At 41.2% G+C, this 14440-nt stretch overlaps 1 protein-coding gene across 1 annotated transcript in view; it reads left to right on the forward strand.

Moving 5' to 3' along the window:
- cacna2d2b (calcium voltage-gated channel auxiliary subunit alpha2delta 2b) overlaps positions 1-14440 on the forward strand; it is a 61236-nt gene that overhangs the window by 18259 nt on the left and 28537 nt on the right. The window contains exons 3-15 of the mRNA XM_088338262.1: positions 5354-5470; positions 6518-6577; positions 7033-7077; positions 7182-7317; positions 7418-7549; positions 8471-8528; positions 8602-8652; positions 10284-10383; positions 11901-12062; positions 12130-12240; positions 12302-12380; positions 12455-12504; positions 12618-12707. Coding sequence (XP_088194388.1) covers positions 5354-5470; positions 6518-6577; positions 7033-7077; positions 7182-7317; positions 7418-7549; positions 8471-8528; positions 8602-8652; positions 10284-10383; positions 11901-12062; positions 12130-12240; positions 12302-12380; positions 12455-12504; positions 12618-12707 — 1191 coding nt within the window. The remainder of the gene's footprint in view (positions 1-5353; positions 5471-6517; positions 6578-7032; positions 7078-7181; positions 7318-7417; positions 7550-8470; positions 8529-8601; positions 8653-10283; positions 10384-11900; positions 12063-12129; positions 12241-12301; positions 12381-12454; positions 12505-12617; positions 12708-14440) is intronic.

Genomic DNA, 14440 nt, shown 5'->3' on the forward strand with positions numbered 1-14440 from the left:
AAACTGCGGAAACAGTGATGTGTTCATATTTCTTGGCTTGTGCAATCTTGAATGCTTGCAACAAATACTTGGCTGAGACACTCCATATCCATTTTATCCCTGAACTTCAAACGACTCAAAGAGCTCTTCTCCATTTCTGGGTACTGTCCAAGACGTGTTCTTTTTTTCTACAGGCATATGTATTGGAAAAAATGTTTTTAACCAAAAGGACTAAACTTCAGCGGACGTTTACCCTAAATTCTGTGCTTTCGTTCGCACCATTGATTTTTCATCAGTTTGTTGTTCCTGTATAAGCCACGCCCCCTTCCCCACATGCTGCCTACCATTTGCTACTGGTGACACACAACCAAATATGCACATGTATGCTGACCCCCTTGATTGGAGTATTTTACTTTAAATGTAAATTTGTTGTTTCATTGGATGCGAGTATATAGGTTATGGAGAATATCTCCATGATGACAAATTCAGAATTTCCAAACTGCGCTTGAGATGGCTCCACTCTTACTGTATTCAGTTGTACTTTGTAGGTAATATAAACACTGCTGCCGGCGGATTATGGGTTGTATGTGACAACGTAAGATTTATAGTAGTGTTTAGCAATCAGTGGTTAATGGGGACCAAAACCCCGGCAAAAAGGGAAAATCCACAAAGTAGCGTCACACCTTGATAAAAGCCCCCAAGCGGCAAACTTACCTCAAGATGACGTCATTACCAACTGAGAGTATACAACTGTAACAAAATAACTAAAGTCAAACAATTTAAATCACACAGAGCACAGAATTTCAGTCGCTATCTGTAGCCCAGCATTGGCGTATTGTTTTGGCGGCCAATTTGACTCTGTTTAACTGACAGCATACACCAGACGAGTACAGGAGCACACACAGACAGTTACACCCACCCAACACACAAAGACCTCCCTAATCTGCCACCGTGATATCATTTGCTGTGTGCTATTTGGTCAGATAACAATGTGTAATACATTGCTATCAATGACAAAGACAATTTGATTCAAAATCCAGAGACGAACGAAGTGCGAAGTAGCGAGGGATCTCTGTATAGTCTACACTAAATGAGTAGCGTAGCAAGAATTGTATTAATAACGCGTTACAGTATTCGTCAAACCATTAAAGCAATTTTCCAGAGCAGACAGGGAAGCAGGACAACAAGGGATGGGGTCATAGACAGGCCTATGTTTTGGCCCGACCTGTGGAAGATCCCTCAAGCCACGCTCAGGTTCTTGATCCAGGCAACCTACCATACATTACCCTGCCCCCCAAATCTCCACTTGTGGTTTGGCACTGATGAGAGCTGCCCCCTCCTCAGTATCATCGATGCCAGCCTTCAGCACATCCTCTCGGGCTGTGAGACGGCACTGTCACAAAGCCGCCACAGATGCTTGCATGATGCTGTCCTGAAGAAGCTGGCAGAGATAGTCTGAGTTTGCAGGCAGGAAGCAAACAGTCTCCCAGCTCCTCCATCAGGAAACATCATCCAGTTTACAAGTGCTTGCGAAAACTCTGGCAAAAACACTAATGCCCCTTGCCCATCAAACTATGGAAGACTCCCCACCAGTTAATTTAAAATGAAAGTCGACCTCAGAAGGCAGTTGCAGTTCCCCAGGGAGATCGGCGAAAAATCATTGAAGCCAAACATCGTGCTATGGTCTGTAGCCAGCAATGCGGTCGTCCTGGTGGAGCTCACTGTCCTTTGGGAGGAGAGAATAGAGGCAACATACGAGGAGACGGACGTAGTATGAAGACCTGGCAGCCGAGTTGGGCTGGAAAACCAGAGTACGCCCACTTGAAGTGGGGTGAATGGGTTCTGTGGGCTCGTCAAGCTCCCTCCTACTCAGAGACCTTGGATGCACAGGACTTAGCAACCGGAGAGCAACAAAAGAGCTGTCAGAAGATGCGAAAAAGGCAGTTTCTGGCTGTGGTTGCGGAGGAGTAATAGGGGCTGGGGGCCTTCAAGAAACACCTAGGGCATCAGTAAGGTTGGCAGGGAGACTTCCGAGACATCGCTTCGCCACCAGGAGATGTCCTGGGGTTAAAGGAGCGAAACATCAATGACCAGTAGTCTCCAGCTGATGTCCCAGTCAGGTCCAAGTGTTCAGGGTACACTAGCATTCCAAAGGCGCGTCAGGCAAAAATGCCCAGCTGGAACACCACTATTCTGTCTTTCCCACCGAGAAAAGCAATGGCGTTCTTTTGTAACGCATTAATCCCGAAATGCTGCTTGTTTTATATTGAAGTCTTTCATCAGCAATAAATGTAGTCAAGGGGAAAAAATCCCAACTCAAAGCAATGACATTCCCATTTTCAACGCTTGCATGATTTCTTTCAGCAATTTCTTAGCTCGTATTTGCCGGCTGAATCCGTGCGAATGGCTTGTTATATTGTGATTAAGTGTTGGCTGGAAGCGGCCGGCGCGGTAGCAAACCAGGCATGCTGGGGGGAAGTTGCGTGGGTGCACGGCCACTTCGTGTCACGGAGAGCAGATGGTAAGCCTGCAGCCTGTACCCGGGCCCGACGCGAAATTCTCTCGCTCCCTGGGACTGCCTTCCTTGCGCGGACAAAAATGAAGGCTAGAAGCCCATTTTTAATCATTCGTCCGATTATGAACGAGACTTCAAATCAGAATCGAGCGTGTTTTCATCAATGCCATAATGCAATACCAAGACAAGATAGTAACAAAAAAGCAAGAAGGCTACAGATGGACTAATAAAAAACGCCATAGCAAAACACTGAGTTTATAAACTAAAACACATGTACATAGATATTATAAACTTACACACAGAACTGCCTTTGATCATCCTCAAAAAAACTAATAAATGATCAAATAATCGCTAATGAAAAACAGTAACTACTTTCAGTTGCTCTTTGCTTCTTATTAAAAGTAACTCAGTAAATCCCCAGATTACTGGCTTGAGCAATCTTGAGAGGTTGCAAACAAACATTAAGCCGGGACACTCCAATACCATTTTGCCCCTGGACTTAACACCACTCGAAGATCTCCTTCTCCATATCTGCGTACGGTCCAAAACCTTTTCTTTTTTTCTCCAGGCATGAGGTATCGCAAAAATAATTTTACAAAGAAAAACCAAAACATAATTCAGCACACTTTTACCGTAAGTTCTGTGCTCCCCTTTGCCCCATTAATTTTCCATCAGTTTTTTTTTTTTTTCTTATGTAAGCCATGCGCTGTCTACCATTGGCAACTGGTGATACACAATGAAATATGCCCTGATTTCAGTGTTTTATTTTATAGTTGTCAATTCAGCTTAGATATGAGTACATACAGTTGGGAGAATATCTCCATGAGGAGAAATTTACCCCTCGTATTCTGCGCTTCAGACGGCACCACCATAACTGTATTCTGTTGTTTTAGTAGGTAAATAAAAACATGCCCACCCTCCAGAGAATGATGCTGGCGGATCGAGGATCGTACGTTTGTGATTTGTGGATGATAAGCAATTATAGGGAACTGTAATCCATGATCCATTTAACAAGTAGTCGAACAAAATGTTGCTATCCAATGCATTAGTCCCAAAATTGATACAGACATACTCACGAGACTGCGCTTGATCTTTTATCCCAGACAAAATGGTAATAAATAATGCAGTTTGCTGTTATAAGTACTTTCTCGTCAGGATTGCTGCTGAAGCTCTGTTTTTTTGCAGAAGATTAGTGTTATAACTAATGAAACAAATAAACTGTGGTAAAAAGGTACTTTAAATTTCGTTACTAAAATAGTCGTAATTGAATGTTAAGTTTTATTTTTTTCATTTATCTTTAACTTTTTTAATACGATATGAAAAAAAATCTTAAAATGAGAAAACGTATCTGATTCCACAGTTGGAAGATCATTTTGCGTATTGTAGAAGGGAAACACTTGAAATCAAATGTATTTGGTCTGGAATCTTATTTGGTAGTTACCAATTCGACCAGCAGATGGTGCTCACGATTCCCACCCGAATTAGTTCCCAAAATAGCCTCCTTTTGTCTCTATCATGAAGGAAGCAACACTCCAAACATATTGAATTTTGCCTTTACATTATCAATTTTGCAGTTAATTGATATTGATCATTATTGATCAGTCTTGAGGGAAAATATATTGACACACAAATAAATAATCATTGTAGTTTGATTCTAAACAAACTATGATTTGTTTACATGGCAAGGAAAATAAAATCCAAGGGAAGAACAAAGGACATTGTTGACACAAGACATTGCGGTGTTAAAAAGGTGAGAGGGGGGAAGAAATTCAATAGCGGTTGGAAGTACTGATTAAATTAGCCTGGTTATAAGGTAATCAAATCATTTAAATAATCAGGAATTATTTTATAGCATGTCAGAATGTAATATTTGTACCCAGCACCAAGACAGTTTGTTGCAAAATTTTTTCTTTGAGTACCTTGTCCAGCTCGAGCATCACGTGGGGGTGAAAGTGGGGGATTGCCGCATAACCCGCTCCACCCCCCTCCACAGAAAAATCTCTCTATCCCTTGGTTGAATTCCATCGTGACTTTTTCTGCTGATCAAGAGGAGAAAAATAGACATAGGCAAACACAGCCTCGTGGCTGGAGTGCGCCAGGCCTCCTCGCCGATGGTCGCGGTCCTGGCAGCAAGAGTGAAAAAAAATAGGGGAGCAGGCATTAGCCTTTTAAATGCTGCTGATGTCTTCAGTCACCGGAGTTGTGTCCTGTGACCAGTTCCTGCTGATGCTTTTCAAAGTTCTCCAATTGGTTGTTTGAATGATAATAGGCAACATTTTGTTAGGAAACGCAATGAAATAAAACTCTGGCATGAAACATGACACACATATATACAGTAAACCATTATTCTTTTGATTACAAATGAACACTCTGGGGGTTCAAAACTATTATACAGCTTGAGTGTCTGGTCACTGGTCCTGTGAGTGAAGGGGCCCTGGTGTGCATGCTCTTGTGTGCACTGTTGCAGTGTAGTCCTCTACAGAATTTCGAATACAATTCCGCCGCGACCCTCGTGAGAATAAGCGTTTGCACAATGACTTAATAAATATGATTTATCTTATTAATGAATACTTTTAAAATAGTAATTAGAATTTAAAAAAAAAAAGCATAAAAAAAAATCAAAAACTGGAATCTTTGCCGTGTAGTCTAAATTCACACTCAGGAGGGCAAATCCTCTTTCCGACCGCCTAAAAGAATTTGTGCGAAGATGACATGAAAAATCGCATATTTTCCCCTTTGGCTTTATCATTTAATATCTAAGGTGACTTTGTGATGCAAATCAGCACGCTTGGATATTGAAGTGGATGTCTTTTTAAATAATGGAACATTTCAAGTGTCTCCTTTGAAAACGCTTCGCAGATTTACAATGAAGAAAGACGGCGCTTCAACTTGTTGAAAAATCAACCCCGGACCATTGTGGAGAAAGTGGCCTCAGATATTGAGAAGCTTCTGGCTAAAAAACGCAAAGCTCTTGAGGTAAGTCGATTTGGTTTCCTTGTATACAATATGTGCTTTTTTAGGATTCTGTTGCCTGTTTGATTGCCTGTATATTTTCTAAACTTGTGTTTCTTAACTCGTGGGTCGACACCCAAAAGTGGGTGAGAACTTCTTTTCAGTGGGTCGGGGGCTTTGGCCTTGACATAATAATGGTAAGATGAAAAATAAAACTTGAGGGTCAATTACACTCCGCAACAGTAGATGCGACTAATGTTCTGCTTGATCTCTTCTTGCTGTTTAGTCAATCTGACCCATCCTGATTATGTTTGTGTGGGACCACATCTTATTTTATTGTGATTTTGTGTGTTTTATTTTTGCTTTTTTGTCCGTAATAATGGGCGCGGATTGACTAAACAAGAAGAAGCGATCAGGTGAAAGGGAGCATGAGAACACCACGGACAGTTGTGCACACAAGATGGAGGTTGCAATACGGGGGCCAGCCGGAGCTAAACCGACAGCCTGTCTTGGGTGGTGTGCCTTTTAGTGTTTTTCTTGCGCGTATAAGGCGACGCCCTTATTTCAGTATTATATTTTGTAGTTCTAGAGGTGGCTCATATACGAGTACATTTAATAATTGTATGGGTATGATTGTCATGTCAGGATGGGCGAGTAGTGACACTATCCATATATTTATTTTTTAAATATACATATATATATATATATATAAAGTCTTTTTCTTCAAAGTTTTCAGTCATTGTGGGAGAAACAGGAGGAAACCTTTGTACTAGTGTTATAAATATTAACGACTGTTCAAAGTATCAGTTTTCTGTCTGAAAAAATATAGTGTCGGACATCGTCACGAATGGCAGCCACTCCCAGCAGCTCCCGTGTTATTTTCAATTGTTCTCGATTGTTCTCAGCTCAGGGATGCTGCTGGAAATGTGAATTTCCCTTCGGGGATGAACAAAGTATCTATCTATCTATCTATCTATCTATCTATCTATCTATCTATCTATCTATCTATCTATCTATCTATCTATCTATCTATCTATCTATCTATCACTAATCATTTGTTTGTTTCCACAGAGGTTAGCCAATGAGGCAGAACGACTGCAGCTAGAGCACCCTTGGCAAGATGGTATCAAGGTACTTAATTCCATATACATACAAATTATAAAAATGAGTTTAATTCATCTTCCATAAGCTCGTCCACAAAACCTTTTACAGTGACTACTGGTAAGAGGGATATACAGCTCTCCAAGTATACTAAAGTATTTCCAGTAATGAGAACATTCTTCAATGCCAAAAGCCTCAGGATTTCTTTTTTAAAAGAGGGAGAGAGAGATGAAAATATCTTCAGATCTCAGATGTGGTCCGAAAATAGAAACGGATCAGCCTCTGAGACTCTGCCAAGCTTATTGTAAAGTTTAAAAAGACGACACTAACAGATGGCAAGTGCCGAACACTTTTCGAATGATTTCCATTACAGGATTTTGTCGCTATTGTTTCACAAAGATCAACTTTGTTTATGTAATGCGATATATGTGTTAGAATTATACTATTTTCAGTCCATTTTCATGCATTTATTTATGTCTTATTAGGAGCTGGACATGGCCTATTATGACTCAAAGGCAGAGCTGGATCATGTAAGTAGAGAATGTATTGTTTTCTATTCGACGTGTGCAGTTTTGTTGATTTAGTTTGACATAAAACAGTATTGTAACTGAAATTATATTTACGTTTTATTCAGTATTCCATGGATGGAGAGAGTGAAGAAGAAAACCCTTCACACTTGAAATTGGAGTTTGTTTATGACCCCAACTTCAAAAACAACGTCAACTACTCCTACACTGCCGTCCAGATTCCCACGGACATTTATAAAGGAGGCAAGCAGAGTTGACTGCGCATCAGCACTACATTGAAGTTTCTTTTGTATTCTAAAGTGTGCGCAACCCTCATGAGGATGACTCAGTTTTTTCCCATCAGCCCCGGTCATCCTCAACGAACTGAACTGGACGCAGGCGCTGGAGAAAGTTTTCATGGAGAACAGTCGGGAAGATCCCTCGCTGCTGTGGCAAGCGTTTGGCAGCGCCACCGGGGTGACCCGTTATTACCCGGGTAGGTCTGGAATACAGTGGTACCTCTTCATACGAGCTTAATTTGTTCCAGTATCGTGCTTGCAGCTACAAGCGTGTAATGAGCACATTTTCCCAATATGACCCTGTTTCAGTCGCCGTAGCCACTGTCGTTCCTGAAAGTTAGCTCAGAAATCTCGGGTATATTGGAAACCGGCTCAAAGGACCAATTAGGTGTCAGGTTTATTAAGACATTTTATACCATAAAATAGCAAAAGGAAGAGGCACAGATGCTTAATTCTGTTTCAGCTGCTATAAGGCTGAGGACTTTTTTAAAAAAAAATAAGATATGTTGAAGAGTTAACTTTCTGTTATTATTTGTCCATATCTCGCAACTCTCTCTATGCTGCTTCTCTCAGCCTCCCCGCCGTATAGGGCTGCACACACACATTCATTCGCTGGATACAGGAAGCAATACTAGGAAGTTGGGCTTACTCAATGTGTGGACAAAGATCTGATCAAAGCCACTCCTGCCATCTAATATTGATTTATCATACTGAAAACCTTCCCAGAGGCTTCATAGTTACAAATGAGCAACACGAAACCCTTTGTAACAGACTTTTAATATAAAACAAAAACAACTTATTTTTACAACTGTCACACAGGGACAATTTTTCTGAAAACGTATTTACATGTTATGGCATTGAATGACGTAAAAGTAACTGTAACTTTAAACTAACGTACACACAAAAGGTTTTTACTGCACAGTTTGAATGCTGTCTCTAGTGGTGGCTTCTGGGAATGCTCGTGACCGGGATTTTCCGTGGTATTTGGAACAACATTTTTATTCTGAATAAAACTCGTATAGTGAAATTCCCGTATCAATAGGTACTCATATTAAGAGGTACTACTCTGTGCGATTCTTGAGCCAGCCATTCATGCTTTCTGGCTTTTTCGTTTGAAGCCTCCCCGTGGAAAGCTCCAGATAAAATCGACCTGTACGACGTCAGGAGGAGGCCCTGGTGAGTCATCTCTGACGTTGGAAATGCTTTAAGCAGCTCAGAGTTACAGACCTTCCATTTTTCTCTGCCACAGGTACATCCAGGGTGCTTCTTCCCCCAAAGACATGGTCATTCTAGTCGATGTGTGAGTTTCTTCCTATTAATGCGAAAGGAGCAGGGTGGTATTGCAAATGATCTTTTTCCTTTTGAAATCAATTTAAATACCATTAATATGTTTTTGTAATCAGTAAATCCATGTCAATAACATTATAAAGTGTAAATAATTGAAATCATATGTACATACACGAATTAATAGAATTCAAACAGTTTGTGCATAAGCTTGGCTACCAGTTGGCAGGATGATATATTCATGCCAACACAGACAAAGAAGAATTTTACAACGACAGTAAGTGTGTCAGTAAACTTCTTTGTTAGTTATTCTTCCTCAAAATGCACATTTAAGTCATATAACAATGACTGTGGTATTGTCTGGTTATGCCCGTGGCTGCACAAGTAGTAGGTATCTCCCATTACTTACTATTTTTTACCATAAAATGCTTTTTCAGAGTTCAGGATTCATGGATCCCTTAACCACCTGGGTCATGTCACATTTATCAACTCATATTTATTTGTATACCCCTTAATCACAAAATGTCTCAACGGACGGGCAAAGATTACAATTACACCGTCCCCTGATCTTAACCCAACATGCAGGCAAGGAAAAACTCAAAACTTCAGCGTGAGGAAAAAAGAAACCTTGAGAAGGGGCCTCACAATTGGTAATCCTCCTTCCAGGATGACCAGGGTGGAATAGATTTAGCTTTGGGTAGCAGTACATAAACAGAGTGAACATCAATAAAAGAGAACAGTAGGTAACAAATTGAAATTTGTCCGCAAAGTGCATGACAGCAACAACGCCTCAAGCCTGTAACATAGTCCAAAAAGTCCATAACAGCAACGGCGCAGCTTCCCATCTCTGCCAGTTGGTTGATGCAGGCGTTGACATGCTTCAGGTCCAGACGCTGGTCCGCTGACTCATCTCAAAACAGTTCTTCTCCCTCATATCACCACCGGCCAGGCAGTCATAGGGGCACCAAGTACGGCCAACAGAGCCTTAAAATCACATCTTAAGTTAACATGGAGCCAATGCTCGTCAGCTAAAATCGGGGTATTGCTATCAAACCTTCTTGTCTTAGTTTAAATACTCGCTGCAGCATTTTGTACCAGCTGCAGGCTCTTTGGACTTTGGGAGACTGGAGAGTATTACATTACAGTAATCGAGGCGGGAGGTAACAAACGCATGAATTATAATCCCAGCATCAAAAACTTACGATAATAGTAAAATGAGATAAATCACACTTGAGCAAAATAATGGAGCAAGATCCCCCAATTTTCTTCATCGCATTTAAGGCTCTCGATGCTGCTTTTATTATGTGCTACTTTGAAGATAACAAACAACAAAGTCATGACATTGTTGGACATTTTTGGATGATTGGCCTGTCACCTTGATAAGGCCCTTGCCAGTTTCAAACCTCCTTTGGTGAAGATTTATTTACTTGCATGTGATCTCTTCCCACAATATCTTTAACTTCCCCCAAAACACACACATATATTTTGTACAATAAGCTATTTTCTTCCAGACATGTAAGCCATGAGTATGTCAAATCTTAATATGTAAAAGAAAACGTGCAAATACGGTATGCTCCTGTTTGGTATGTAAAAGAACAAAAACTAATCTTCTTTTTTTTGTCAATCCCCTCACCTCGCACCCACCAGGAGCGGCAGCGTTAGCGGACTCACACTGAAGCTAATCAAGGCATCCGTGATGGAGATGCTGGACACTCTATCGGATGACGACTATGTTAACGTGGCCCGGGTGGGTATCTGCAGTTTTGGGTTACTTCAAACAGTAATTCGTCACAGTTAGTAGTTACTTTATTTAAAAAGTAATTTGTTTACCCCCTGAGTACTGAACCCAAAAGTCATGCATTACTCTGAAAGTATATAGAAACAGATTATCATATAAATTTGCATATAAGCCTACAGCACATATAAGCCAACCATCTAAAACTGCTTTTAAAAAGCCTTATAGTGAAACAAATAGACATTTAATATATTCTACCAGGCCAAATTTTCTTGCTACCTCTAGGTTGCATGGTGTATTAAAAAGATAATTTTTCAAATAAAATGATCAGAATTCAACCGTGCTCACGTCTGCCCCTTTGGTTTCCCATTGGTTTATTGTTCCCTGTAAGCCAAGCCCCCTTCCACATGCTGCCTATGGTTTTCTACTAGAGACACAAAACCAAATATGTGCGTATGAGCTGCCCCCTTGATGTGAGTATTTTGTTTCATATGTCTAAATTTGGCTTATATGTGACTATATTCAGTAGGGAACCAGCGCTGCCAAAACTGTTGAACCTCATAAACAACATAAACAACATAGAAACACCCACATCACAGACCACGTGGCTAGTACATCGGGGGTTTATGACACTACAATTAATGATCGGATTAAAATAAGTCGCTAAAATAACACTGTAACACACTATTTAGTAACATTTTGATGAATAATCCGTTAGAGTACTCGTTACTGAGAAAAGTAATTGTGTTCAGTCAACGCATTCCTTTGTAATCCAATTACGTCTGTAATTACCTGCTCTCTATCAACCGTCTCCACTCCTCCCTCACCACCCACACCACTGCCATCCTCGTCCATAGCCTTGTCTTACTGCAATTCCCTCCTCTCCGGTTTTTCTCAAAAGTCCCTCCATAAACTTCAGTTGGTCCCTAACTCTGCATTACGCATCATAACCACACCCGCCTCCTGCCATCACATCACCTCTGTCCTTCAGCAACTCCACTGTCTCCCAATCAACAATAGAATCACCTAGAAAATTCTTTCTCTACACCTCAATGGCCAGTCATTACCTTGCCCCTCCCTACCTCCCCGACCTCCTTCACACTGCCACACCATCCTGTGCCCACAGATAATCTTCCTCCCTTCCTCTCACTATACCCGCTGCCCGTCTCAGCTCTATGGGGAGCAGAGCTCTCAGCCGCTCTGCCCCCAGCTCTGGAACTCATTGCCGCCTGACCTCCAGAATTCTGCCACCCTATACTCCTTCAAATCCAGACTCAAGACTCACCTCTTCAGACTTGCCTTTTCTTGATCATCCGCCTAACATACTGCCCCCTTTTAACTCTAGGGTTGCTATATATTACTTGCTTGTTTTATTCTTGTTATATTCTTGCTTAATTGTTGTTTGTCACTATATGTACAGAGACCTTGGGTGTCCTGAAAGACGCTTTGAAGTAGAATGTATTATTATTATTATTATTATTATCTTCATCATTCTTACAGGTTCACGTATTATGCCTACTGTGTTTTAGTTCAGCGAAAAGGCCGAGGCTGTGGTCCCTTGCTTCAAACATCTGGTCCAGGCCAACGTGCGCAACAAGAAGATCTTCAAAGAAGCCGTGCAGCAGATGCAGGCCAAAGGCACCACCGACTACAAGTCCGGATTTCATTTTGCCTTCAACCAGCTGCTCAATGTAAGTGACCCGCTAACATCACAACGAAATAACGTTTTGTTCAAATTGTTTTTGACTCCACCCTCAGAAAACCAACGTACCCCGGGCCAACTGCAATAAAATCATCATGCTTTTCACGGACGGAGGCGAGGACAGAGCTCAGGATGTTTTTGTGCTCTACAACTGGCCAAAGAAAACGGTCCGTTGACTCGCCGCCGTGATCCCAATCTTAAATCTTAACGCTCTCCGTTCTCATGAAGGTTCGAGTCTTCACCTTTTCCGTGGGCCAACACAACTACGACGTCACGCCCTTGCAGTGGATCGCATGCACAAATAAAGGTGGGTGGAGCATCTCCATTTGATGATGTGGAGTCTAACTCTTTTACACATGGTATTACTCTTCCTCTTGCCAGGTTACTATTTTGAGATCCGTTCCCTGTGCGCCATTCGGATTAACACGCAGGTAGCTCCCTCAACGTGGCACCTCTTACTTGTGACTCACACATTATACACGCACACACTTGCAGCCGGTCACATGCGAATTTATTTTTCTTATGTATGTGTGTGCTATGTCAGGAGTACTTGGATGTATTGGGACGTCCCATGGTTCTAGCAGGCAATGAGGCCAAGCAAGTACAGTGGACCAATGTGTACCAGGATGCCTTGGTGAGCCCATAACAAAAGTGATTTCTAGTATACAGTTGTGGTCAAAAGATTACATTTACTTGTGAAGAACATAATGTCATGGTTCTCTTGAGTTTCCAGTTATTTCTACTACTCAGATTTTTCTCTGATAGAGTGATTGGAACAGATAGTTCTTTGTCACAAAAAAACATTCATGAGGTTTGGTTCTTTTATGACTTTATTAGGGGTTAAGAGAAAAAGTGATCATATCTGCTGGGTCAAAATTATACATACAGCAGCGCTATTATTTGGTAACATGTCCTTTTGCTATTTTCACTTTAATTATGCGCTTCTGGTAGCCATCCACAAGCTTCTGGCAAGCTTCTGGTTGAATCTTTCACCACTCCTCTTGATAGAATTGGTGCAGTTCAGTTCAATTTGATGGCTTTTTGACATGGACTTGTTTCTTCAGCATTGTCCACAAGTTCTCAATGAAGCTGAAGTCAGGACATTCCAAAACCTCAATTCTAGCCTGTTTTAGTCATTCCTTTACCACTTTTAATGTATGTTTGGGGTCATTGTCCTGTTGGAACACTTAACTGTGCCCAATACCCAATCTTCGGGCTGATGCCTCCTTTTTCATTATCCCATTTACTCTATGTAAAGCACCAGTTCCATTGGCAGCAAAACAGCCCCACAACATAATACTACCACCACCGTGCTTGACGGTAGGCATGGTGTACTTGGGGTTAAAGGTCTCACCTTTTCTCCTCCAAACATAAACTTTTGACCACAACTATCTATCTATCTCTCTCTCTCTCTCTCTCTCTCTCTCTCTCTCTCTCTCTCTCTCTCTCTCTCTCTCTCTCTCTCTCTCTCTCTCTCTCTCTCTCTCTCTCTCTCTCTCTCTCTCTCTATATATATATATATATATATATATATATATATATATATATATATATATATATATATATATATATATATATATATATATATATCCGGAAAGTATTCACAGCGCTTCACTTTTTCCACATTTTGTTATGTTACAGCCTCATTCCAAATTGTATTAATTTAATCTCTTATCTCAAAATTCTACACAAAATACTCCATTATGACGATGTGAAAAAGTTTTTTTACTTTTTTTGAATTTATTAAAAATAGAAAACTAAGAAATGACATTTACATAAGTATTCACAGCCTTTGCCATGAAGCTCAAAATTGAGCTCAGGTGCATCTTTTTTCCACTGATCATCCTTGAGATCTTTCTACAGCTTAATTGGAGTCCACCTGCAGTAAATTCAGTTGATTGGACATGATTTGGAAAGGTACACACCTGTCTATATAAGGTCCCACAGTTGAGTGTGCATGACTGAGCACAAACACCAAGCATGAAGTCAAAAGAACTGTCTGTAGACCTGCGAGACAGGATTGTCTTGAGGCACAAATCTGGGGAAGGATACAGAAAAATTTCTGCTGCTTTGAAGGTCCCAATGAGCGCAGTGGCCTCTATTATTCGTAAATGGAAGACATTTGGAACCACCAGGACTCTTCCTAGAGCCGGCCGGCCTTCTAAACTGAGCGATCGGGGAAGAAGGGCCTTAGTCAGGGAGGTGACCAGGAACCCGACGGTCACTCTGTCAGAGCTCCAGCGTTCCTCTGTGGAGAGAAGAGAGCCTTCCAGAAGGACAACCATCTCTGCAGCAATCCACCAATCAGGCCTGTATGGTAGAGTGGTCAGACGAAAGCCACTCCTTAGTAAAAGGAACATGGAAGCC

The sequence above is a fragment of the Urocampus carinirostris genome, chromosome 6 (genome assembly GCF_059441175.1).
Source record: "Urocampus carinirostris isolate Australia breed hairy pipefish chromosome 6, RoL_Ucar_1.0, whole genome shotgun sequence".
NCBI lineage: Eukaryota > Metazoa > Chordata > Actinopteri > Syngnathiformes > Syngnathidae > Urocampus > Urocampus carinirostris.